The sequence below is a fragment of the Carassius gibelio genome, chromosome B8 (genome assembly GCF_023724105.1).
Source record: "Carassius gibelio isolate Cgi1373 ecotype wild population from Czech Republic chromosome B8, carGib1.2-hapl.c, whole genome shotgun sequence".
Classification (NCBI taxonomy): Eukaryota; Metazoa; Chordata; class Actinopteri; order Cypriniformes; family Cyprinidae; genus Carassius; species Carassius gibelio.
The window spans coordinates 21,658,363-21,684,622 of record NC_068403.1 but is presented as its reverse complement, the minus strand read 5'-3'; the positions used below and the strand labels follow the sequence as shown (position 1 = coordinate 21,684,622).

Sequence of the window (26,260 nt, the reverse complement as noted above, 5' to 3'; positions counted from 1 at the left end):
TTGTTGCTGTCTATGCAGGGTTTGAAAGCTCTTATATTTCTTATATTAATTAATTAATATATATTAATTTGTGTTCTGAAGATGAACAAAGGTTTTACAGGTTTGGAACAACATGAGGGTGTATAATTAATTACACAATTTTCATTTCATTTGGTGAACTATCCCTTCAAGTCCTCCTTAAGTGAGTCAAAAAACATGTTTAAGTTCAGGTAATGGCATTTAATATAACTTTAAACTACATTACATTTTCAGTTATTTGCAATTAACAAGCAATTACTGCCTAAAAACATTCAGTCCTTACTTAAGTATTCAAGTATGCTTAAGTGTGCATCTTTGCATCTATGCATATATGCATAATAATATTTGTGTATTGTATATTGTCTGTTTCACTACACTGATTCACAATCACATTAACATTTATTGTAATGGCAGTGCTGAGGGATTTCTGCAGAACGTCACACTATGCAGCTGCAGCACTGCTTTTGGCTATGGTTTACACACACACACAGCTGTGGTCCTCTCTGCGTTTCTGACTTGTGGTCTGGACAGTCATTATGTAAGACTTTAGTCACTGAATTGGTGTTGAGCTCTCCTGGGGACATGAAGGTTTGTGTCAATAATGTTCACGCACACCACACAAAGGATTCGAGGGCAAAGACTGTGAACGACCAGAGATTTAGGCACAGAACGATGCTTGCCATTGTTGCACAGAACCTTTTGGCTAGGACTTTAATAGCACACTGCAAACAGACAAGTATTATAGAATGAAAGAGCCTATATGTTTTTGAGCCTTTTTTAAAATTTCTGAATTTCTACATGAATTGCTAATTTAATGTAGTCTAATCTTAGCTTAATGCACAGTTACAGAAAAGCACAATTTGGCTATATTGATAATACACAAATAGTTGAACTTTTCACATGTTTACTATATACACTGATCAATCATTCATAGTGTAGTATGGAAAAAGTAAGTGAACCCTTGAATTTCGTTAGCCTACTTTCTACTGTACAGTTACTTAAATATCCTTCTGGGTTGTCTTAATTGCACAGCTCTTTAGGTTATGCCTGAGCATCTGAACAGTCTTAAGGTCACAACTCAGAAAAGCATATATTTTCAACTGCTGTTCTTACATTCTCCACCTTTACACTTTTAAATTGTTTTTTTTTTTAAATGAGCATATATTAAAGCAGAAAAGTGTTATTTTATATTATAATATTACTGGTTTTGCTGCATTTTAATCATATTCTGAGTTGGGCCTGAATTATGAGATAAAATGTCACAATAACCTATATTTTTTATTTACAGAATTTCAAGATAGAAACTCTTGCCATTATTTTTGACCCTCAAAATGCTAATTTTACATCATGGAATCAAAATCGTGATTTCAACTTTTTATCTCACAATTCAGAGTTTTTAATAATGTTTTCTTTTTTTTTTCTTTTTTTTTTAATTCTGAGGGGAAAGGCAGAACTACACAGATTTCTGAGATATAAACAAATATGAGTTCTATTTCAATATATTTTCAAATGTATTACTGTTAAGGCACAACTGAATTTTCGCTTGGTCCTTCTGAAATCATTCTAATACGCTGATTTGCTGATCAAGATTACAATTATTTAAACTATAGTATACTTTTTAGCCAATTGTGCAGCCTTCATTCAATTGGTAAATCGGTTTCAGTAAATAAATAAATAAATTCCCCCCTGATTCCCCCAGATTTTCCATCATTTTTGTTTTATTGGTGACATGGTCTGCCACCTGACATTGTTTGAGAACTTCCACGATAGTCAAATGTATTACTCTGCAAGACTAGTCAGCCTTTGGCTCTAAAACACTCATTTAGATCCACCTCAAGACATTCACGGCACATAGAGACGAGCTTATGATACTGCTGGTCTGCTCACCCTGGAGGGCTTCTCAATCAAATCTCCACCATATGTCCAATTCTGTGCTCGTGAATTCAGACAGTTTGTATGTTTTGCCCACACTGAAGCTTTCCACCATCAAGTCTGTTTGGATCAAGCCAATTGGCATAGTGTTATTTTCTTTGTCACCAACTACACATTGACAGCTCCATGAATCAGCACTTTTGGCTTGAGGATAACTGCTCGTATATTCAGTCCAACTACTGAGAGAAAAAGCATTTGAAAGATACACACCAAAACAGACCTGTTAGATATGTCATTTTCCCAAGTCTAGGATTATTTCTACTGTATTGTGTGAAAGAAAGTTGACATGCCTAAAGCTTTTCTCTTATGATGTCTCTATTTCTCCACATTTATTACTTCTCTTGTCAGTTTTCTCTAAAACAAAGCCTCTCATTGCAGCTTATTAGCAGATATCTGATACTATATTTACTATTTCAGGTCTTTAACTGTCTTTTATCATCAAAGCTCCTGAATCCAAGGATCTGCTGTTATTTAATTAACAGTAATATCTTTTTTACAATCGATGGTTTCTTTTCTACATTACTCAAGACTAAATGGATGTGACCTAATATCATGGTGAAAAGGGGTATACGTAGCAAACAGGAAATCTGGGGCTTAATCCTGTTTGGGTTATTTTCTTTGACCAGGATAGACCCTGATGCTGTTCCTGTGTTCTGCCCCCACTTTCTGTCTAGATCTGATAAAATGTGCTGGAACAACTCATTCCCATAGCTCAACTATTAGAATTTGGTGTTGATAAGGACAAGGCCATAGGTTCGATTTCCAGGGAACACAATGGCTTATGAAATCATGAATGAATTGTAAGTTCTTACAATACACACTTAATTCATTGGTCAGTGCACCTTTTAGTGCTTAATCCTGTTCTGTACACAAGAAGAACATAGTTCACTAATTTAAAGGAGTGACAACTGCATTCTACTACCGAACTGAATCATAAAAAGTGGGTTCAAAGTGGGTACAGAAATTCATGCAAAAACATACTGAAAAACTAGTTGTGAAAACAAAGTTGTGGTAGATTTAATCACAGGGAACGAAGTATATCTTGACTCATTAGTGTTGCGAGATCTTGCAAAAAAGAAAAGAAAAGAAAAACATAATAAATGCAAATCCAAAAGTGTTATCTTGGGGAAAAAAAGCCAAACACAAGATTTCACGTCCTACGACTGCCTGCTTTATTAACTCCATAAACTGGATGAGCCGAACCTAATCGACAAGCCTAAAGCACAAATAATCATCACTTATAGTGGACATGGCAACCCTTTGAGAGCACACATTTATGTTTGCAGCCTCCTAAACATAAACAAAACATAGTGCCTCTGTTGGTGATTTATTTAAGATAGCCGAACATAATGAGTTTTTGGTAGCTGCAATATTACTTTGGTCAAAAATAGTGAATACCAAACATGAGACAGAAAAACGTTACAATGGTATCAGCCGTGACAGTTTGAGAGTGAGTTTGGTTTTGTACAGACACAAATGATTGTTCAGCAGAATCACTCTTGTATTTAAAGGGATAGTTCACCCAAAAAAATGACAATTCTGTCATTAATTGCTCACCCTCATGTCGTTCCAAACCCAGAAGACCTACATTCATTTTCTGAACTAAAATTAAGATATTTTTGATGACATCTGAGAGCTTTCTGACCCTGAACAGAGAGCAACACAGCTACCACGTTCAAGGCCTTGAAAGGTAGTAAGGACATCATTAAAATAGTCCATGTGACATCAGGGTTCAAGACGAGCGAAGGTCTTAAGGGTTTGGAACAACATGAGGGTGAGTATTAATGACTATTCCTTTGACTATTCCTTTAAATGCGGTTGTCACTCCTGAGATTTTACAGTGTGTATGTGGTCAAATACTCAGAGAAGATAATTAGATTCTCAGATCAGAAATGGCTATCACACCCTTGATGATGCATCATAGTAGAGAATGCTTGTTAAAAGAACGATTTAAAGAAATCTTGATGCTAATACCTCTGACACCCATCCTGAGGTGTGTTTCCCAAAACTATAGTTACTAACTAAGTCAGCAACTTTGTTGGTTGCAATGCAATTTCCCATTGCCAACCAACTAAGTTGCTAATAGGTTAGCAACCATGGTTTTGGGAAACGCACCCCTGTATAATCACCTATGTGTTGACTGGCTCTTAAAAATAAAGCTTCTTTATTGGCATCTGTGGTTCCATTAAACATGTTTAACATATATAGAGCATTTCCATTGCACAAAATGTTTCTGAAAGGTTCTTTGGGGAACCAAATATAATTATTCCATGGTATCACTGGGAAAACCCCTTTTGGAACCTTTAATTTTAAAGATTGTGGAGGATCATTTGTGAGAAGCATTAAATTCTGGGTTATCAGGGCAAGCAGTAATTGCAGTTTGGCTCTCTGTGTATATACTAGATAAAGGCCTTTGTTCTGAGAGAAAGCTATGTTGCCATCATGATTAAAAAGGGATATCATTTAACGCTACTGGTGTAATATAAGGAGAGAGTAGAGTGGAGTGCTGTTTATGAAACAAAATAAATAGTTTTCTGAAACACAATCCCTCTTTCTGTCAGGGTTAGGCAAGGGAGGAACTCAGGTGCAGACAGGATTTACAACACAAACAGGTTTATTACAAAAAGGGGAAAATAAAAACCCACGAGGGGGAAAACACGGAGCAAGGTAAAGACTAAATAACTAAAACAGGACTGGACTGACAAGATAAACAAGGACTCTAAATACTAACTATAAACACTCACGGTAATACAAGGACTTCAGCGGGTACGGCACAATCTCACACACAATCACAATTGTAGAACAACGTGGAGGTACAATCACAATGACAATGAACCAACGCAAGACAGAGCACACTAGGAGATCTAAATAGGGGTACTAATCAAGACACGACAGGTGTTACAGATAGGACAATCACGACACGACTAGGATAACAAGGGGGCGGGGCAAGGGAACGAGACAACACAAGCACATGGCCCAAAGACAAGGCCATGCGCATGTACACAAAACATGGGTCTGTCATGATCCTGCCTCAAGACTAGGAAAAATCAAGGACACGAGGGCAGAATCATGACACTTTCAGTAAACAAAGTTAATCTTTGGCCATGACCCAGAAGTGATGCAATGTAATTGATCTATTCGTAAGAGACCGGATAAGATTGGTATTATGAAAAATAGAGGATGTATAAAAAGGCAGCAATGAAAAGAACTTCTAGTGAGCTGAGATTTATATATATATATATATATATATATATATATATATATATATATATATATATATATATATATATATATATATATATTAGGGGTGTAACGGTTCACAAAATTCACGGTTCGGTTCGATACGATACACTGATGTCACGGTTCGGTTCGGTTCGGTTCGATACGTTTTAGATACAGCAAAATGTAAAAACATCTCAACTTTTCAGAATGCCGCAAGCGCACCGCGGGTCATGTGACAAGAACTAACCAATCAGCTTCATCCTTTCCCGTAACAAGGTTGAGAGCTCAGCCAAGATGAAGGAACAGCTGATCATAGTTGTATATGGATTGCAATTTTGAAATAAATTTAGTAGCAGAGCTACTGCAAGCGATTTTTAGAGCTGCAAATCCATTTGTCCTTCGCTGAAATTTCCGCGTCTCATGGAGAGAGCACGTTATTGTTGCTTAGCAAAGACAGACGCCTCATGAGCGCTTCTGCCCGAGCGCTTTGGAAAGGAGGAGAAAGACGCGCTTAGCGTTTTCCATGCGTTTTTAGGCACGATATGTGAACGGCCCCTAAGGCGCTCGCTCACTCAGCACGCGCTGAAGGCTCGTTGCAAAATGTCGAATGCCTTTAACAGACCAGTAATATAAGATCCTAAAATAACCAACAGGTCTGGTGTTTGGGTTGGATTCCCTGTAAGCTATAGTTTCTAAATGCTGCAGGGATAGTTTGCTGCGTGCATGTTTCTCCTTTTTTTCGTCTTTTCCCAGATAGTACTGACGCATATATCCCAGATATTCCCGCTGGTGTTTTTTTTTTTTTTTTTTTTATTCCCGCTGGTGTACCCTGTCATGTTGCAGATGCGACATACCGTTGTTTTTTTATCCACCACTCTCTTGCCATCACCATTATAGCTTAAAGGGAATCCAAAGTGCACCCAAACACCAGACCTGTTGGTTATTGGAGGATCTTCTCATTTCTAGTCTGTTAAACGCATTGGCTATTTTGCAACGAGCCTTCAGCGCGTACTGAGTGAGCGAGCGCCTGCTGAGTAGCCTAACATAAACATATAAGATGGTGTTTTTTTTCTTCTTCGGGAGTGTCAGGGGCGTTGCCTGTTACGTTGTTTGGTTTATTGGGCTACCTTGTTGAACGCATATCATTATATTTCTCTGTCTCTCTTTTTTTTTTTTTTTCAAATATAATTAATTACTCCAACGAACCGTTCGGTATACATAATGCGTACCGCGTACCGAACCGAAAGCGTCGTACCGAACGGTTCAATACGAATACGCGTATCGTTACACCCCTAATATATATATATGTATATATATATATATATATATATATATATATATATATATATATATATATATACTGAAATTGGTAAGATTTATCTTGTAAATTTGGATAATATTTTATTATTTACATCTTTCTGTATTCAGAAACATGTACACTCTCCTCTTGCTGAACCCATCTAACATTTTATTTTCCATTTTTCTTTTCAGTTTAGTTAAGTTTTCATCAGTGTAGTAACAAGTTATTATGGTGTTTTCCCTAGTAAAAAATATTTAAAATACATTTATTTCATACTAAGTATAGTTCAAGGCCCATTTATTTTAACATATTTTAAGTTATCAGTAGAATATAGACTATAAATTGAATTATCAAATGGTCAGTAATATGTTCACACCATATGTTGTGACGGATAGACGAACCGGGTATTCCTCGCTAATCATCCACCCTCTTTATCCCGTTGTGCCACTTCTGCCCCTTTTGACATGGGTTTAACGACTTATAAAAATTATATAATACACTTTTATATTAATGGTAAGGTACTTTACAATCAGAATTGATTGGCAAGCAGCTGCAGTTATGCAGTATTGATTGCAATTGGTTTATGTTTTTAAAAAAAGCAACCTATCTACAATGAACAGAGAGAGAGAGAGTTAGATACAAAATATGCTGGGGAAGCAACATAAAAAAGGGCACCAAGCCTCTCGTCAGAGGAAGTTGAAGTTTTGCTGGACCTTGCCATGAGGTCAGATATCACACCCCTATGGTCCACTATAACCTGAACGTTTATGGCTGCGTATCCCTTTAGCGATATGTATACGCCTGATCAATCACTGATGGATTGGCGATTGGGATGAGTGTGCCATCCACCGTGTGTAATCCCCGGCATGGCGACGCAGGGCGTTGGTGACAGTGTGGACGCACCTCCACGCAGAGGTCTCGATTAGGCTGTAGCCCTCTCCCACGACCTCGATGAATCTCTCTGTAGCAAAAAATAAATAAATTAGCGCTGGGCTTCAGAGCTTAAAGCAAAATTCCGCCACGTTTGCCTGGCAAGCGCAGGTCTGAGAAGGTCCAGCAGCTCCATAATGAGTTGTCTTGGGAGGCGATTTTTTTTAATATAGCCACGTCAGGAAAAATGTCAAAAGGGCTTAAGTTTTGCAGAATAAAAAAATTGACATGGACTAAACGGCTCCGCGTCCGGCTCCGTCTTTGATTCAATACAAGGACACGTTGGATCGCTGCCATAGTTGGTTGCTTACTGGACACCACCATGCTTACCCATTTATAGATCTTAGCCATTTAGAGCCAAATTGTTTGCCAGATTTTAATTATCAAAAAAATGGATTGTCAATTTGCTTTAATTACATTACTAAAAAGCCAAGGCTAATTACAACCATATTAGTTCTGATAACACATAAAGTCAACTTCATAAATAGGCCTGTATCCATTGCGAACATAATTTATTATGAGTCTTAAAAAAATAACATAAAATCATTGTTGAGCCACAACATTGTCAACATACCATAGTTTGACTTGTACTGTGCTGCGCTGGTTTCTAAAGACTGCTGTACAGTAGCACCTTGAGCTCAAACAAGCTAAGAGAGAGCTTACGAATGGTCCAGACCAACCTTACGAAAGTATGACTTACAGAAGATATACTTAGCGTACGAACGTGTCGGGAATCGTGCCACAAGGTTAAGAGAGAGGTTAAGGAATAGGTTAAGAACTACTTAGCGATAAGAACGTTTTGGGGAACCGGGCCCAAATCTATTGATATATTTATTGACACATCACTCAAGACTTTCTGATGTAAAAATTATAATTAAACATTATTTGGAGTGCTGCTTGTGCACAATGCACATTTCTTAAAATCAAGCCTAAAATGTGTTTTACTGTCACCATTGATGAGTATTGTTTGGTTTTGAATAATATTGATCTATAAATGAAAGATATCTGAAGTATACTTGCAATAGTTCTACATAAGCACAATCAAATATGCTTCAGTATATCTTTATTTGGACCTAAGATTTTCTTTAGTACAATTAAAGTGCATAAAGGACAGAATTCATTTTTCCAAATTAAGTTTAGCATCATTTGTCAATGATCAATTATAATCAATCAAGCAAATAAAAGACATCTTTTTTATGAGGGAACCAAACAAAAACAAGAAGATCCAAAAATTTATGACTTCTGGATGCAGCATCTCTAATGCAAACTGACCATTTAGCAAGTGCCTTTTTACCACCAACAGTACAAGACGTGTTCTGTGAGTCATACAGTGAGACCGAGGTGCTTTAGCGAGGACCGTGTTGTTTTCCCAAACAACAAAACATGAATCACTGAAGATCTGAAGGACCTGCTGAGCCAATAGAAGGTGGTAGGAAGAAAAAAGGAGGAGGCAAAGAGGATAAAGGAAGACATGAAAATGGTACTTGAGATAGGGGAGAAATGATAACAGCACACTCATGATTGCAAACTTAGTCAGAACAGCATGAAGGTGGTGTGAAGTGGGATGAAAACCATCACCGACTGCGAACTGGCCAGTAGTCATGCATTAAAGCAAAGCTTGTTTTCGTCAAATTTGGTTTTCAGTTGCTCACCATAACCCTTTCATGCAGAGAGGACACTGAAGCCTCCATCCCACTCCCTCAGTCTCTGCCTGGCTATCTCTGCTGATCAGTTGTGAAGGGAATTGAGGAAGCCCCATAAAGCGGCACAGCCTGATATAATCAGCCTCAGGGAGCTCGAGACACAAGCTAACCATTTCTGCAGGCTTCTCAAACACCTGCTCTCTCCTTCGGTTAGATAAAGGTGCTTCAATTCAGGAGCTGACAAAGATGACATTCAGCTTTAGGGAATATCAGATCATGAAGTCCTTTAAGGGGCTGGACCCCGAAATGGCTTGGATCCCTGGTCGTCTAAACTGGATTCATTGTATCCTGACAGTCTGATCTTTATGCTCCAGATAGGGCCTGTTCTTGCCCACTTTTTGCCCACTTCTAGGCTTTGGGTTTGTGAAAAATTCTAAATGTTCTCCACATTTTGAGTATTTCCCTTTCCGAAAAAAAATTTAATAAATAAAAAAAAATTAAAAATGTACTGAATATTTTTCTTAAAGACTGCATTATAATATTACACTTTTATGATGTTTCTTACAGCTAAGTACACTTTTAAAATTAGGTTTTGTAATAATGTCAAATTAAAAGCTTTACTTAGAAGCACATTTTAAATTGTGTTTAATAGTCATTCTATTTTGATATGTTGTTTAACCTACTAAATTACATGTAAAGTAGTTGTTTATAAATTAACAAAAGTGTGTGATTCAATATTACATTTAAATATATTATATTTGAAATGAAGCTAATTTGCAACTTTATCATAACAAATGTGCAATTGCAATCATATTTACATGCATGACAAATAAGTTTCAATAGAAATTACATTCAGGTATATGCATATTATGAAATTGTGTTAAGTCCTACTTAAGTGGGTCAAAAAGCAATATAAATTTAAACTGCAAACATTTTCATTTAATTGCAAAAAAAAAAAGTGTCTGATAATAAGTATACCCATACAAAATAAGTATATCCACAATAAGTGCTTAAGTGCACTTCTTTGTCATAAGAGTCAACACATGGATCCACACACCAAAAATATTTCGAATTATGAAGTACTGAATGTGTTATGAAGTACTAAATACTAAATGTCACCATACAAATGCAAGAGAAAGAAAAAGGGGAAAACATTAAAATTTAAAAAGCAGATTAATTTGATGTCATGGGCTGAAATGAGCTTTGAAAAGCAGATTTTAAAACTGTGGATTATAAAAAGGCAAAGGTGCTTAGAGGGTACGAGTGCAGTGCTGTCTTAATTTCACTGAACATTCCCATATTAACAGATGTATCTGAGCAACATGACTGTTCATTTGTAGTTTTTTGTATTTTGACTTTTTATAGTACACTGGGGCTTTGACTTCTTATTGCCTGGTTTTATTGTTGTTTTATATCAGTTTTATGCTTTCATATCAAATGTGCTGATGTAACAACAATTAACTTTTACTGTTACAATAATCACTCAACAGTGACCATTAGCATTTAAAAAAAATAATAATTCTGAGCCATATTGTAACAGCATATGAGCTCAATCCCCCAAATGTGGAAGTCAGACAAAGTAAAATAAAATAGACAGTCTGTTTTGCCAAACATAAGTTAAATTGCTAGCATTGTAAAAAACAGCAACTAGTTCCTTGTGAAAAATGACTATTGAATGTGCACTTGGAAAACTATAAAATCTACTTATAATGTTATATTACTTTTTTAAGTTTACTTAAATGTGTTTTTTTTTTAAAAAGTCATGGATTTGTGCTTACTTTAAGTATACTGTATAATTACTTTTTATTTCATTATTATCTGCAAATACAGATTTTAAATATACTTTTTTATAACTTGTTATGCTAAAATGTTATGCTAAAGTGTAACTTTTTCACAATAGCTGCTAAGCTAAACTGCATGAAATAAGAACATGATGCTCATGTTCTGCTTTAGCCTACTCAGCCTACACATTTTGCTCATCACTAATTAGCATTTACTTATTTAGTCTTTGATGGGCTGTATGAAATATGCATAAAGTTCCCATGAATTTCTTCCCTTGATCTTCTGCAGGCTTTGACTGACTCATCATGCTAATCACACATGCTGATGTGAAAGTGATAACTGTTTGATATGAAGAACAGGGAAGTGCTATAAGTATGGACTGATGCACTAATAATTTCACAAAGCTTAGATATTAGCAATATCACTGACATATTAATACTTCTAACTTATCATTTAACTAGTACTTTTATAAATAGGTGACTTATATTACACATAGAAACAGCCTAAAACAACATGGCATAACGGGACAATTCTGATAAAATATGAAATGATCAGTGCTAATCTTCAACTGTTACCCCAGTAGAAGGAGACAAACATCTTTTTGAGTGAGTGTTCTGAATAATTCATTCAAGCGATTCATTCAAACACTGATTCGTTCAGCTGAATCATTCACTCAACCAGTTTGTTCAAGACACTGATTTTGGAAAATATTTTTGCTGGTGAAGTAAAAGTAGACCAAGTAAGTGGCAATATTTGGTGTAAATTGTAAGTTGTGTAATATAAACTTCTTATTTGTTGAACACATTGTATGAAAGCAGTATCATAATCACGTTTGTTTGAATATCACCGCAGGTGTGATTCAGCTATATTGCTAGTGTGATATTGCTTAAATATAATTTGATCACATACAATGTTAGTTTATAGCTTATAACGAATAGAACAGGACAAGAGAGCTGGCCTGAGGTATGTGTGTGTGTGTGTGTGTACTGTTTGTGTATTTTCTTATAGTGCAAAGACAGTTATGAAAACTAAAGCATCAGCTACTTGCTCTTGCCTCTGCTTCATTGCAGAACCAGAGACATAAAATGGACCGCAGGGCAGAATCAGCAGACCCCTCATCTAGCAAGTTTTGATATCTGGAGGAAGCCTTGTAATAAGTCTAGAGATGCTTCTAGAGTCTAGAGTCCCTTCTGGGGTTGTAAAAATAAACCTAATGCTTCAGTTATATATTTCACCACCCAGCATGAAAGATGTCAGAGATTAGGATCTATCTCAGTCTGTATACCAATCTTTTTCTCATTATTGCTCATTACATTGTGAGTCTGCTGGGGTTGTGGGATGGTATGTGTCAAGAGAGCCAGAAGTAGGACACATACAGAAGGAACCAAGTGCTAAACCAGGATGATTCGTGAGTTTTCAAACTATGTGAGACCATGGATGCCTAAATTAAATATATATGGCTTTAAATCATTAAAGTACTATTTGAAAATGTCTGAAAATATAAAATTGCTCTGCAGATAATTTTGCATAATGTTCCATGTACAAACCTTAAAATAAAAACCTAGCAGTCAGTAAATAGAAATGCATTTATATATGATTTTAGGACAATCATTTCTTAAAGGATATAGTATAATCATTAGTTTATCTCATGAAATGTAATTAATATGATTCTTAATGATTACATATATGAAGTCATAAATAAATAATCATTAAATTATTGTGTTACACATCATTATTAAAATTCAATAAAAAAAATCTTTAAAAGACCATCTCAACTTTATTTTTCTTTGATCATATTCAACAGTGCTTTCTGTTATGGAATTTTTGTTTATGGCTGAATTTTTTTTTAATTTTTTAAAGGCAATCAGAGCATTCAAATCAATTATATTTGGTTTGAAAAAGATAAAAGCTTTGAAAAAAAAATCATCATTATTTTGTGTGTGTGTGTGTGTCCTTATTTTTTAAACTACTGTAGGAAGCACAAGGCTTGGCGGCATATTGATTCAGCACTGACAGATGAAATTACGAGGTGATGAATTGTGTGTTTAAAGGTCATAGGGATCGCAGGTCAGTAAGCAGACAAAGGCTGTGAAAATTAAAATGTACAAGGTTTGGCCAGGAAGCATGATTAATTAAACTAATACATCAGATTAAACTGGGCAAGCGAAAAGGCAGGATTCCCTTGGCCATTTAATGAGCATGCTCCCACATATAATTATGTTAGAGAAGGGAGGGAAGGTGACAGCATACTAAAGAAATTACAGTACGCACTCAAATTTGGAAATACACACAATTAAAAACCATTATGTATTAAAAGGACAAAACAGCGTTGTGCAGAACTGTGAGGTTCATGTTGCACTGCTTCAGATTTAAGCGATCAAAAGTTCCTGTGATAAAGGATGTGCGACTGAAAGCAGTAGTGTAAAAATAGGCTCAGAAGCGGGTTGTTGCTATGGAAGAGCATGTCGAAATCCTGGAATTCCTCACCCACACACACACTGATACACAAGCAGTGCACCATGTTAATGTGCTACTTTTTGTCTTCACTGTTGTATTCATCCACCCCTTCCCTGTTCTTTCCTTTTAGATGGACAGGAAAGTGTAACAACTTGAAACTGCCCTGCACACAGCACTTGTAGTTTGTGTGAGATGTTAAAAGATGATCTGAATCAAGAGAAGAGCATATTGAACCAAACATGCTTTTGTTGTAAATATGATTATACAGAATAATTCTGAAATGCATGCTAATGTGACAATGTTGATCTTACAAGTAAGCAAATCAGTGGGACCAATGTCTAAAAAACAAATGGGTCATTGTTTTTATTTGGGGTTGATTTTGATTAATTTAATGCATAATGGAATTATGTAAAATATAAATATGTTTATACAATTTAACAGAATTTTATCTGAAGTTTAGCCTTTTTTTTTTTTTTTTTTTTGGTTATCCAATGTACACTACAGTTCAAAAGTTTGTGTTATATAAGATTTTTGGTCCCACTTTATATTAGGTGGCCTTAACTACTATGTACTTACATAAAAAAATAAGTACAATGCACTTATTGTGTTCATATTGTATTGTAAAACACTTTTGCTGCTATTGAGGTGGGATAGGGGTAAGGTTAGGGAGAGGGTTGGAGGTATGGGTAAGTTTAAGGCTGGGTTAAGGTGTAAAGTATGGGTCAACAGTGTAATTATAAATTTAATTACAGAAATTAAATACAGATGTAATTACACGTATATATGTTTTAAATATAAGTACAATGTAAAAACATGTATGTACACAATAAGTACATTCTACTAAATTATTAATTAAAATGTAAGTACATAGTAGTTAAGGCCACTTAATATAAAGTGGGTCCAGATTTTTTTAAGGTTTTTGTGTGTGTGTGTGTGTGTGTTCTCTTAGGTTTGCTGCATGCATACAATAAAAATATTAATATTGTGGAATATTATTACAATTTTAGCAAAATTGAATGTCCAGCATTATTACTCCAGTATTTAGTGTCACAATTCTTCAGAAATCATTCTAAAATGCTGATATGCTGTTTCTAGAAACATTTCTTTTTATTGTCAATGTTTTTATTTTATTTTTATTTTTTATCCTTTTTTATGATTCTTTGATGAATAGAAAGGTCAAAAGAATCTTTTGTAATTTTATACAAACTGTATCTTTATTGTCGCTTTTGACCAATGGAATGCATCCTTGCTGAATAAAAGTCATGATTTATTTCAAAATATAGTCTTGCTAACCCAAAACTAAATTGTAAATAGCTCAGATTCTAATAAACAATGTTCAATTCCTGTTTGTTCACAGGAGATGTGACATCCAAGGAAAGCAGCCCCTTTATCAACAGCAGCACCAGTGACGTAGAGAAAAGCCAGCAGTATGATGGGAAAAACATGGCCCTGTTTGAGGTAGTCCAGCTCTGCTAATGATTTGAAACAGTTAGAAATGAATGTGCAGTAAGTTTATACATTTTGTTTGTATGTGTGTGATGTGTAGGAGGAGATGGACACCAGTCCCATGGTATCTTCACTGCTGAGCAGCCTCGCCAACTACTCCAACCTGACGCAGGGCAGTAAAGAGCACGAGGAGGCAGAAAACAACGAGGAGGCACGCAAGAAAACCGTGCAGGTGACAAGAACTCTTCCATTATTTCTGCAGACTGCCAAATCACTACTGACCCTTCTTTCATGAACCTCAGTCTTCTGTGCTGACAGATGGTAGCTACTCATTGACTAATGTCTGACTGATGTTGATTGACAAGCAGCTAAAATTGCCTTTTAATGATGCTGTATATTGAGCACTATGTTCCATGGTGTCCTGATCATTGATTGGTTAATTGACAGGCTCCACGTATGGGCACTATCATGGGCGTTTACCTGCCGTGTATGCAGAACATCCTGGGGGTGATTCTGTTCCTCAGGATGACCTGGTTGGTGGGCATTGGAGGCGTCTTCGGAACTTTCACCATTGTCTTCATGTGTTGCTCCACGGTCAGTCTTAAGTGCACATACAGTACAGGAGGCATATGGAGGTTCGGTATGCCACTGGGTTGGACACACAAGCTCAAACACTCTACAAACACACACACTATCCTTCAGATCTGAATGTATTTTACACAGACCTAAAGGTCTATTCAGGCCTAGAAAGCTGAATTCTTTATTACCATTATGCAGCAAGAGCCCCAGAGACTCCATCTCCAGAGCTTATGGTTTCCTTTTAGCCCTCTGCTCCTTTAACTGGAGATTGCTTAGAGTTATACAGTCACTTTGTTGTAAGTCACTTAAGTGAGTTGGTGTGTCAGCATGCCAGACAGAGTTTAAGCCAAGAATATTAATGTGACCCTGGACCACAAAACCTTAAGTCGCTGGGGTATATTTGTAGCAATAGCCAAAAATACATTGTATGGGTCAAAATTATAGATTTTTCTTTATGCCAAAAATCATTAGGATATTGAGTAAAGATCATGTCCCATGAAGATATTTTGTAAATTTCCTACCGTAAATATATCGACTAAATTTTTGATTAGTAACATGCATTGCTAAGAATTAATTTGGAAAAATGTAAAGGTGATTTTATCAGTACTTTGATTATTTTTGCACCCTCAGATTCCAGATATTCAAATAGTTGTATCTCGGCCAAATATTGTCCTAATAAACCATACATCAGTGGAAATCTTAGTTATTCAGCTTTCAGAGGATGAATAAATCTAAATTTTAAAAAATTGAGACTTAAGACTGGTTTTGTGGTCCAGGGTCACATATGTAAATGCTTAAATGAGGTGTTCGATTGCAAAGCTGCGAGTTTAGCACATGTCGCTCCTGCTTCTGGTGATTCTTGTGACATGTGTAGGGCCCTATGAAATCCACTTTATTTTTTCCCAGACTGTGGGATTTTATTTTTATTTTATTTTATTTTTTTTTATTTTTTTTTGAGTCCATTTGAATAAATAGATTACATTTTAATAATAAAAAAAGCAAATTTAAATACTGGTAGGATCTGTATATTAAATAATCATAATAATTTAGGGGCCATAAATCTATTTTCATTTCCCCCAAATTCTGATGTTTTTTTTTTTTTTTTTTTTTTATTATGCATTTTCAGTTTTATTTTTATTGATTCAACTTTAATGGTTTAATTCAGTTTTAACAATCAAAAAGCATGTCTAATTAATTTAATTAATACAACTTTAACAACCTAATGTTTTTTTTTTACAATACTAGAACCCTATGAAATGTTTCTATTTATTTATTTATTTGAAAATGTGATCTTTCTGTATTGGCAAACACAGTGCTGTATATCATAGGTGTAATTAGTTAAAACATGGAAGAAAGATTTGTGATATTTTGTGCAAACCTTACAAAATAAAATGGATATAATTTTTTTAATGTTATTTTGAAATGTACATTCTACTTTACAATAGAAATAAATATTAGAAATATTTAGTCACAATTTCTTCAAGTTAAACCAAACTTGTTTTTGGTTTGTTGTAGTTAAGACCTTTGGAGATGAAGTTCATGTCCTCATATCCTCATGTATCCATATGCCGGTGTATATTAAACAAAACTGCAATGTGCTTTGACACAGAGACAAACAGAACATGTTCATATTAAAATAGCAGTCTTTTTGCAGTTTAATATTCACATTTACTAGTCCATAAAATGATTTGATTAAGTGTGCAGCCATATTTTTTTTCTTTCTTTTTTTGACAAATTCCAAGTTATAGCACTTTTCGACTGGATTCCACGATTCTATTCATGTTTTCAGCATTATCAAAAGCATAGGCCCCTACATGTGTTTGTGTGTGTTTGTGTGTGTGTGTTTTCTTGTTTTTGTGACATATCAGGACACAACTCTGTAAAATGGCATGGGTATGACAAAGGTATTGCAAGGAGAGGGTGACTTTTTTCAAAACACATAAATCATACAGAATTAGTTTTTTTGGAGAAAATAAAAATGCACAAAGTTTCCTGTGAGGGTTAGGGTTAGGTGTAGGGTTGGTGAAGGGCCATAGAATATACAGTTTCTACAGTACAAAAACCATTACACCTATGCGATGTCCCCACTTTTCACAAAAACAAACAAAGGTATGTGTGTGTGTGTGTGTGTGTGTGTGTGTGTGTGTGTGTGTGTGTGTGTGTGTGTGTGTGGGTGTGTGGTTGTTTGCATGCATTCTGTGCATGCTCATGTCACATAAAAGTGAATACTTGCTGCAGTATTTTGTTTCAGCAGTATTATGTAAGTGAATGTGCAGTGTGGTCCCACTATGAGCTCTTTCCCCTCTTGTCATATCTGTTTTAATATTGTTTGATATAAAAAGCTGAAATCTGTCCCTTCAGATTCTACCACTATAAATCCCCTATTATGCCCTTCTGACCCTGCCAAACCCCAGGAAATACACACACACACACTCAGAATGATTCTGCAAAGTCACAATCGCTAGTCATTTTCACAAGGTTTGTTTCCGTCCTGGCTGCTCTGGTTGTGTAAAACTTATAAATAAATACTTCTAGCTTTGTGATTTAAAGTTTGAGTACATCAAATGTTACATGAATGTAACAATGTATGCATGCATGTTTAAGTATGATGCCATTCTAAAATTTGAAAGAAATTTTTCAAAGATGACTTAAATTAATCAAAAATGACAGTAAAGATATTTATAATGTTAGATTATATTGCTGTTCTTTAGAAATAAGCCTGATATAAAATTAAAAAAGTATCACAGTTTTCGCAAAAGAAAATAAGCAGCACAGTTGTTTTCGACATTGATAATAATCAGAAAGGTTTTTTGCGTAGCTAATCAGCATATTAAAATGATTTCTGAGGGATGCTGAAAATTCAGTTTTGCAGCTTCTTCAGCATAAGAGACTACTTTTCAAATACATCAAATAAAATATGAAGACATGATAATAAAATGAGTAAAAAAATGTTTCTGAGACAGTGGTAACGTGCATGGTATGGGCATTGTGTGTAATATTGTATGTAATCATTTATTATGAAAATATTGGCAACGCTTTAGAATAAGGTCTCATATGAAAAAATTAGTCAATGGATTTTCCTTTAACAATAAGCATTACATTTTTTAATGCTCTCTGTCAAGGTTAGTTGTTTTATTTTATTATTTTATTTTTTTCATTTTAATTTACAGTGCATTAAGTAATGTTAACAGATACAAAACTGATTTTAAAAATATATATATATTTTTAAATTATAAAATTAACAAAAAAAAATACAAATACAAATAAAATACAAAATTTTGTTAATATTAACAATTGAAACCTTTTTGTTAAGTGTCAAAATATTTCATCAATAAACAAAAAAAGAACACAATAATGTTACAATATAATTACAGAGTTCATGTTTTTATGCAGTGCCTTCACTTAAAGTCAAGGGGCCTGGGACAAAATTATGATCCTCCCATTCCCTTAAGATCAATGAGTCAGTTATATGGCTGTAAACCTCCCCTAAACTGCACAATGTCTTAATGTACTCAAGGTTTCTTTTGTAATAAATACATTTTTCTTTCACGGGTCACTGGAGGACTTAGTGGGGGCCTCTTGTCTCTGTCACTCACTGTCCCCTCTGTATTGATCTTTATTTACTCTATTTCCAGACTATGCTGACTGCTATCTCAATGAGTGCTATTGCCACCAATGGAGTTGTGCCAGGTGAGCAGAATTCAGCATGTTTGTGTTTGTGTGGAGATGCCCAGAGGACGGCCTTCCTGCTGTTCTTCATGGGCAGTTAGCTACAGTGCACACTACAGCTCCCTACTGCGCTGAGATCAGCTCCGCATTCATAACTGTGTGGATGCATGTCTGTCTCTAGGTTTATTTGAAATAACCAAAACCTGTAGATGTGCCTCATGTGTCAAAATAACTTTTCAAGAAAATAAAAATATGATGACGGTGTAAAATGATCTACTATGTGCTACTATATGCCTAATGGTGAATTTGTTTGTGCACTTACAGCTGGAGGTTCATACTACATGATCTCTCGTTCACTGGGGCCAGAATTCGGAGGGGCTGTTGGTATATGTTTCTATCTAGGCACCACTTTTGCAGGAGCCATGTACATCCTGGGCTGCATCGAAATCCTGCTGGTACATTTACATTTCTTTGTTTGTGTGTGTGTGTGTAGATATATATATATATATATATATATATATATATATATATATATATATATATATATATATATATATATATACACTAGATAATGCTAGGAACTATACTCTGTACAATATAATATTGATTATAACGCTGGAATGAGAGAATGGTTCCAAGTCATATCAGCCTAGAAAATCACAACTTTTAATTTTCTGTCGGTCTTAGTACACGATGTGACTACAGAAGAGTTAAGTTTTAAATAGGAAAAATATTGAAACGCTTTGGTATCTTTAGTCATTTTTGAGCGAGATGCTAATTGTCTAATCAGATTCAATGATCTATGCTAAGCTAAGCTAAAAGAGCTACCACCAGTTCTGTTTAACTCTAGGGGAGATGGAAAATGAGTCTATTTAAAAAAATTATAATTTCCTTTGACTCACCTTTAACCAGTTTGTCATTACAAACCTGAGTTTCTTTATTTTGTTGAACACAAAATATATTTTGAAGGATGTTGGTAGCCAAACAGTTGCTGGTAGCCAATGACTTCCAAACTATCTGTGGGAACCAAAAACTATTTAGTTACTAGCCTTCTTCAAAATATCTTCTTGTCTAGACAAAACAAATTAAGTGACCCTAACAAATTAAGGGCGTGTAAATGAAGACAAAGTTTTCATTTTTGGTTGAATTATTCCTTTAACAATTGGATACTTCTTCGCTATTTCTTTCTGTTTTCTTCTTTTTTCTAGATCTACATTGTGCCAGCTGCTGCCATATTCAAGATGGAGGGTCTGGAGGGAGCAGAGGCCGAGGCAGCGCTGTTGAATAACATGCGTGTGTACGGTACCATCGTGCTTTCCTTAATGGCTTTAGTCGTCTTTGTCGGCGTGAAGTATGTCAACAAGTTGGCCCTTGTGTTCCTCGCCTGTGTCATTCTCTCCATTCTCGCTGTCTACGCTGGTGTCATCAAGACATCTTTTGACCCGCCAGACTTTCCGTAAGTAGAATTTTGTGTCTAAATTGTTTCTTTAGGGTACAAAATACAGAAGTGACTATAATCAATCAGCCCTTATCCTGCGTAGGGTTTGTGTGCTCGGGAACCGAACTCTTGTGTCAAAGGGATTTGACATTTGTGCCAAGACCATTGAGAGAGGCAATGCCACAGTCACCACTAAGCTTTGGAGAGCCTTCTGTGACTCTGAGTTCCTGAACGCCACCTGCGATGAGTATTTCAGCAGCAACAACGTCAGTCAGATCCAGGGAATCCCGGGAATCACCAGTGGCATCATGGCAGGTTAGAAAACACCAACACTCACACTGATATCTTCATATTCACCACCATATTTTACTGTTTCAGTAATACTTTAATAACTTACTTTTTAAAATAAATACTGTTCTTTTGAAATGTCTGTTCAATATGGAATCCTAAAATAAACATTTCCTTAAAAATATGAAGAGGCGCAACAGTTTTCAACACTGATGATAATAATAAATGTTTCTTGAGCACCAAATCAGCATATTCTGAATGAATCCTGAAGGATCGTGTGACACTGAAGAGTGGAGTAATGATGTTGAATATTCAGCTTTGACCACAGGAATAAATTACATTTCAAATACAATTACTAAATCTTGGTGAATATAATATGATTATTTAAATTTAATGTTCAAAATTGATGTACTCATTTTCTGTAATTCTGTTTTAAAATTACATGGGGAAAAAATCTAGTTTTTTGTGTGTTTTACAGAAAACCTCTTCAGTACCTTTATGGAGAAAAATTCAATCTTAGAGAAGCGAGGTATACCAGCAGTGCTCGACCCTGAGGCCCCAGAAACCAACACTAACCGATACGTCCTGGCTGATATCACAAGCTTCTTCACCCTGCTGGTTGGCATCTACTTCCCCTCGGTCACAGGTCAGTACAACAGTTTGATCATTAGTAGAGGAATTATTCAAATAAAAGTCTAGTTTTGGTCTGTATAATGTTTATTATGGCTTTTTAATGTTAGGTAACATTAATTTGAATCTTACTAATGCTTTTGTCTTTTTTATGTTTAGTAAAAACAGTAAAAGATCTTTTCGTTCTCATAATATCCCTTCAATCCAGGTAGAACCTGACCTACAAATACCAGTGTCTAATATGAACATTATGTGTGTGTCACAGGTATCATGGCTGGTTCAAACCGTTCTGGTGACTTGCAGGACGCTCAGAAGTCCATCCCAATTGGTACCATCCTGGCCATCACAACCACCTCCATCATCTGTATCCTTTACTCCGAAGGCAATAACTAACTGCTCCAGCTCTGCACAAAAAAATGACCTGTGACTTTCACACAATGCAGAACTGGACATCTTGGAATGAACAGAATACAGTGTATTTGGATATCCAGGAAACTAAAGTGATAAAATCATAAGACTTGATGTTTCCATCTGTGGGGAAATAGCTGAAATAAGGGTGAATGCCCTTTTGCCGCTTTGTGTCATTCTCCTAAATTTTTGCTCTCGCAGACATGTCTAGTGTGATTCTGTTTGGAGCGTGTGTGGACGGAGTCGTTTTGAGAGACAAGTGAGTCTGTAGCTCTATTTTAGATTCAAACTGGATTCAGTAGACTCCAAATAAATTGAAAATTAAGTTCACTTTTAATTTTAATTTGTTTTATTTTTATATGCTTTTGTAATTTATTGTTTTTTGTTTAAATATTTATATTTAGCTTCAGTTTTTCATTTTCATTTTAATATTTAAACTTGAACTTTATTTTATTTCAGTTAATTTCAAGGGAACATTTCTAATTTCCTTTTAAGGTTTCAACTGATATTTTTAATTTTATTCTATTTCAGCCTTATTTCAGCTGAACAAAAATGCCTTTATACTAGTAGTTAACAATAATAACAGTTCTAGGCACAAAGATCTCAGTCTTCATTATAATTAAATTTGACTTTCAGTGATTTTGTTAAATGCTTTTGTCATTTTTTGTTGTTGTTGTTTAAATATTTCAATTTAGTTTTAATACATTTTTATTTCAACTTTAGTTTTAGAATTTTTAATATTTAAACTTAAACATTTAACATTTCTAATTTTCATCTAATATTTAAATTGTTATCTTTTATTTATATTTTTATCCTAGCCTTTTCAATTAATGAAAATTATTTTTTATACTTTTAGTTAACAATAATAACACTCTTCTAAATATTTGTATTACGTTTGTATTACGTTGTTCAAATATTTATTTATTTATTTTTTTTCAGATTTTTTTTTTTTTTTACTTATGTATTTCATTTAATTACCAAGGCCATATTTCTAATTGTCTTTTAAGTTTTCATTTTATATATATATATATATATATATATATATATATATATATTATGTTATGTTGTGTTATATTATGTTATGTTATGTTATGTTATGTCATGTTATGTGACTACTGCAGTATAAACAATAACAGTATTGTTTTGAACACACAGATTTGGGGAAGGTGTCAACGGAAACTTGGTTATTGGTACCCTAGCATGGCCCTCGCCCTGGGTCATTGTGTTCGGCTCGTTCTTCTCCACCTGTGGGGCAGGGCTTCAGAGTTTGACAGGAGCGCCCCGTCTCCTTCAGGCTATCGCCCGAGACGGCATCATTCCTTTCCTCAGGGTACATCTCTACATTTGCCCCTTGACCATCACCCTTTGATGCTTCTATGTTTGATACTAAGTGATCACACTAACCTGATAATATTCTGCATTTGACAGGTGTTTGGTCATGGCAAAGCTAACGGTGAACCTACGTGGGCTCTCCTCCTGACGGCTTGCATCTGTGAGATTGGCATCCTCATCGCCTCCCTGGATGCAGTCGCTCCCATTCTGTCCATGTAAGTAACTCTCTCCAAAAAAAACACAGCACACCTCATTTGTTATGATTCCCAGAGAAACAAGAGCAATAAACTGCCTCTATTAGTATAATAAAACGTCTTCACTGTGTTCAAAAGACTCTTTTCTATGTTCTTCAGTAAATACTAAACTTATTTACAGGTATATAGCACAATACAATGCCATTAAAATGCGACTACATCCCCCCTTATTACCTTTGCAGATATGCATTACAAATGTACAGCTGTTTAAAATATGGACTTTGTCATGCTTTGGGGGTTTTTCTCAGTGGACTTCTTTTGTCTTTTTTATTTTTATTTTTTTTTTTGCGTCTGGCTGGTCTTTAATTTCAAACTGATCTGGACAGAGTGGTCTTATATAATTATTAACATGAAATCCAGAATAATTGAATTCATAAATATTCAACACCTTTAATATGACACATTTAAATTATCACTAATGTAGCCCATTGGTTTTTAATGCCTAGGTAGTTAAATGGAGATCACTTGTGTGAGGTAGAGAGGCTTCAATTAAGGGGTCAACATCTGGCATGAGCCATTAAGTCCCCACCATAACTACATGATTTAATAATCCACTGATGGCCTTTAATTCATCCAAGTATCTTCCAGCCTATCCTTAAGTATGCTTTGTTTAATTGTATTATTATTATAAAATATTATAAAAAAAATTATTATAAATTATTTAGAAAATTTATTTTCTTTCTAAATGATAATGAACAATTCATAAAAAATATATTTTTGTTAATATTATCGGAACACATTAATATAAAACATTATCTAAAAATATAATATAATTTTTTATATATTATTTATTCAAATATATTAGCATTTTGAAATATTATAGCATTTTGCCCAGCATTTTTTTAATTTTGAAAAATAATATCAAAAAATTGTCTTCAGAATATTTTATTTAATTATATTCTTATTATATTAAAATAAACATTTACTTTTAAATGGGAAACAAAAATAAAATTGTACTGTCATTTAATTCTACTGTGGAAATGCAAACTAATCTGTATTTAGTAACTATAATAAAAGTTGTCCATGTGTGTTTTTGGTTTGACATAGAATATTATATAAATATAAATAAGTACATACTGTATATACACATAAATAGTGGTTCATGACTGCAAAACAAAACATGAAAACTTTCAAAGGGGGCAGAATATCTCTTTATTGTTACATTCATGGACTTTCTGTTTCCCTATTTTTGGTCATGTCCCGTTTCTTGTTTGGTTAATTAATTAATCCCCACCTGTTCTCCATTCTACAGATTACCTCCCTTGTGTTTAAAACCCTGTCTGTTTAGTTCCCACTGGTCCGCGATTATCAATGCTACCTCTGTTAATGTTATTGATGTTCATTAAACTCCTCTTTTGATTTATTATCCTCCTCGTTCGTCTGATTCCCACGCCTGCATACACAGCCCGTAACGGAACCGCGGACCGAAAAGTGAATTTAGCGGCATTTTTCGTTCTTTTTTGTTTTGTATTATCCCTCACCTGGAATGGCTATCCCAGCAGTCCAACTCCTGTGCCTGGAGCAACTGGACCGTTCGCTGGAGGATCATACCAGGGACTTTATTGATCTGGCGTGCCTTACCAGCTTCCCAGACCACTCACTCTCTAATTTTTATCACATGGCCTGAGCGAGTGGTGTAAGACATGCCTGCCAGCGAACGGTCCCAAAGAGGATTTTGCCGCTTTTGTTGAGTGGGTGCTGGAGAATAATGGATTCCCATTCACCGTCGGCCCCGCTGAAGAGGATATCTCCAGCCCCACTCACGAACCAGAGACCAGCCATCCGCCAACAAGCTGGATGGAGCAACTGCCTGAGCCCACCACAGACGGAGAGCCTGAGCCCACCATGACGGAGCCGATTGTCGCTCCTAGGTGTCCCTAGTCCCTGATTGTCTGACTAGGTGTGTGAGCCGGCTACATCGTCCGTTCCAGAGGGAGTTTTAGTGGAAATCGGGGGGTTGGAGAGAATCCCTGCCCACACTCCGGCCACTGAGGGTGAGCTGCACCTGGTTTCTGTAAATTATATGGAGGAATTAATAGACATTTTTCAAATGGACCTTATAGACTGGTTTGTGGAAGTAATTCCTGAATCCCCTGTGTCTCCACTGGTTCTGCCCAGCCCTGAATCTCCTGTTTCTCCGCTGGTTCCGTCCAGCCCTGATCCTCCGGTGTTTCCTCCCAGCCTCCCTCTCTCACCTCCTCCTAGACCAGCCAGTTCCTCAACCTCCTCTCCTCTGGTGCCAGTCAGTCCCGCAGCTCACCCTAAGTCAGTGCCATCTGGGCGCTCCAGTCAGCCTTGGGACTTCCAGTCTCCAGCTCCGCCTTGGCGTAAGGATTGCTTGTCTCCGCCTCCAGCCTCCAAGCCCTGGACTCCACCTCGGTCCTTTGATGCAGCGGCTCCGCCTTGGCTCTTAGCTCCCTCGTCTCAACCGTGGCCCGGCATCCCACCAGCTCCACTGGGTTCCCTAGTCCCTCCAGCTCCACCTTTGTCAGTCGTCGACCATCTGCTGCCTTGGGACTCCATTCCTCTGGCTTCCCCTCGTCACTCCATCACTCCGGCTCTGTGAGGCTCCTCTTTCCCTCTGGTTCTGCCTCCTTCCTCAGTCACTCTGGCTCCGCAGCCGTCTTCCACAGCCCCGCCTCTGCCTTGGCTGCCTGAGCCTTTTGCTCCGCCTTGGCCCTCTGAATCCTCGGCTTAACCCTGGCTCTCCATCTGCTTGGCTCCAACCTGGGCTCCTGATCCACCGGCGCAGTCTCCGTTAGTCGGCCCCCTGGTGTCGTTGGCCCCTCTTCCACCATGGCTCCTCCCACCGTCAACTCCACCATGGGTCATCTTGGCTGGTCTCTGGTGGACCATCTGGCTTCTCCTGCTCCAGGATCCTCACTGGCTCCTCCCTCCTACTCCACCCTGGGTCCATGCTCCATACTTCCTC

The 26,260-nt window shown here is 36.1% G+C and overlaps 1 protein-coding gene across 1 annotated transcript in view; it reads left to right on the top strand.

The window, feature by feature from the left end:
• Window positions 1-26,260, top strand: part of LOC127963250 (solute carrier family 12 member 5-like) — a 53,251-nt gene that overhangs the window by 14,767 nt on the left and 12,224 nt on the right. Inside the window, exons 2-13 of the mRNA XM_052563049.1 lie at window positions 14,642-14,742; window positions 14,831-14,962; window positions 15,178-15,324; window positions 18,945-18,999; window positions 19,303-19,433; window positions 20,187-20,434; window positions 20,520-20,731; window positions 21,183-21,350; window positions 21,600-21,698; window positions 21,944-22,001; window positions 22,898-23,072; window positions 23,171-23,289. Coding sequence (XP_052419009.1) covers window positions 14,642-14,742; window positions 14,831-14,962; window positions 15,178-15,324; window positions 18,945-18,999; window positions 19,303-19,433; window positions 20,187-20,434; window positions 20,520-20,731; window positions 21,183-21,350; window positions 21,600-21,698; window positions 21,944-22,001; window positions 22,898-23,072; window positions 23,171-23,289 — 1,645 coding nt within the window. The remainder of the gene's footprint in view (window positions 1-14,641; window positions 14,743-14,830; window positions 14,963-15,177; window positions 15,325-18,944; window positions 19,000-19,302; window positions 19,434-20,186; window positions 20,435-20,519; window positions 20,732-21,182; window positions 21,351-21,599; window positions 21,699-21,943; window positions 22,002-22,897; window positions 23,073-23,170; window positions 23,290-26,260) is intronic.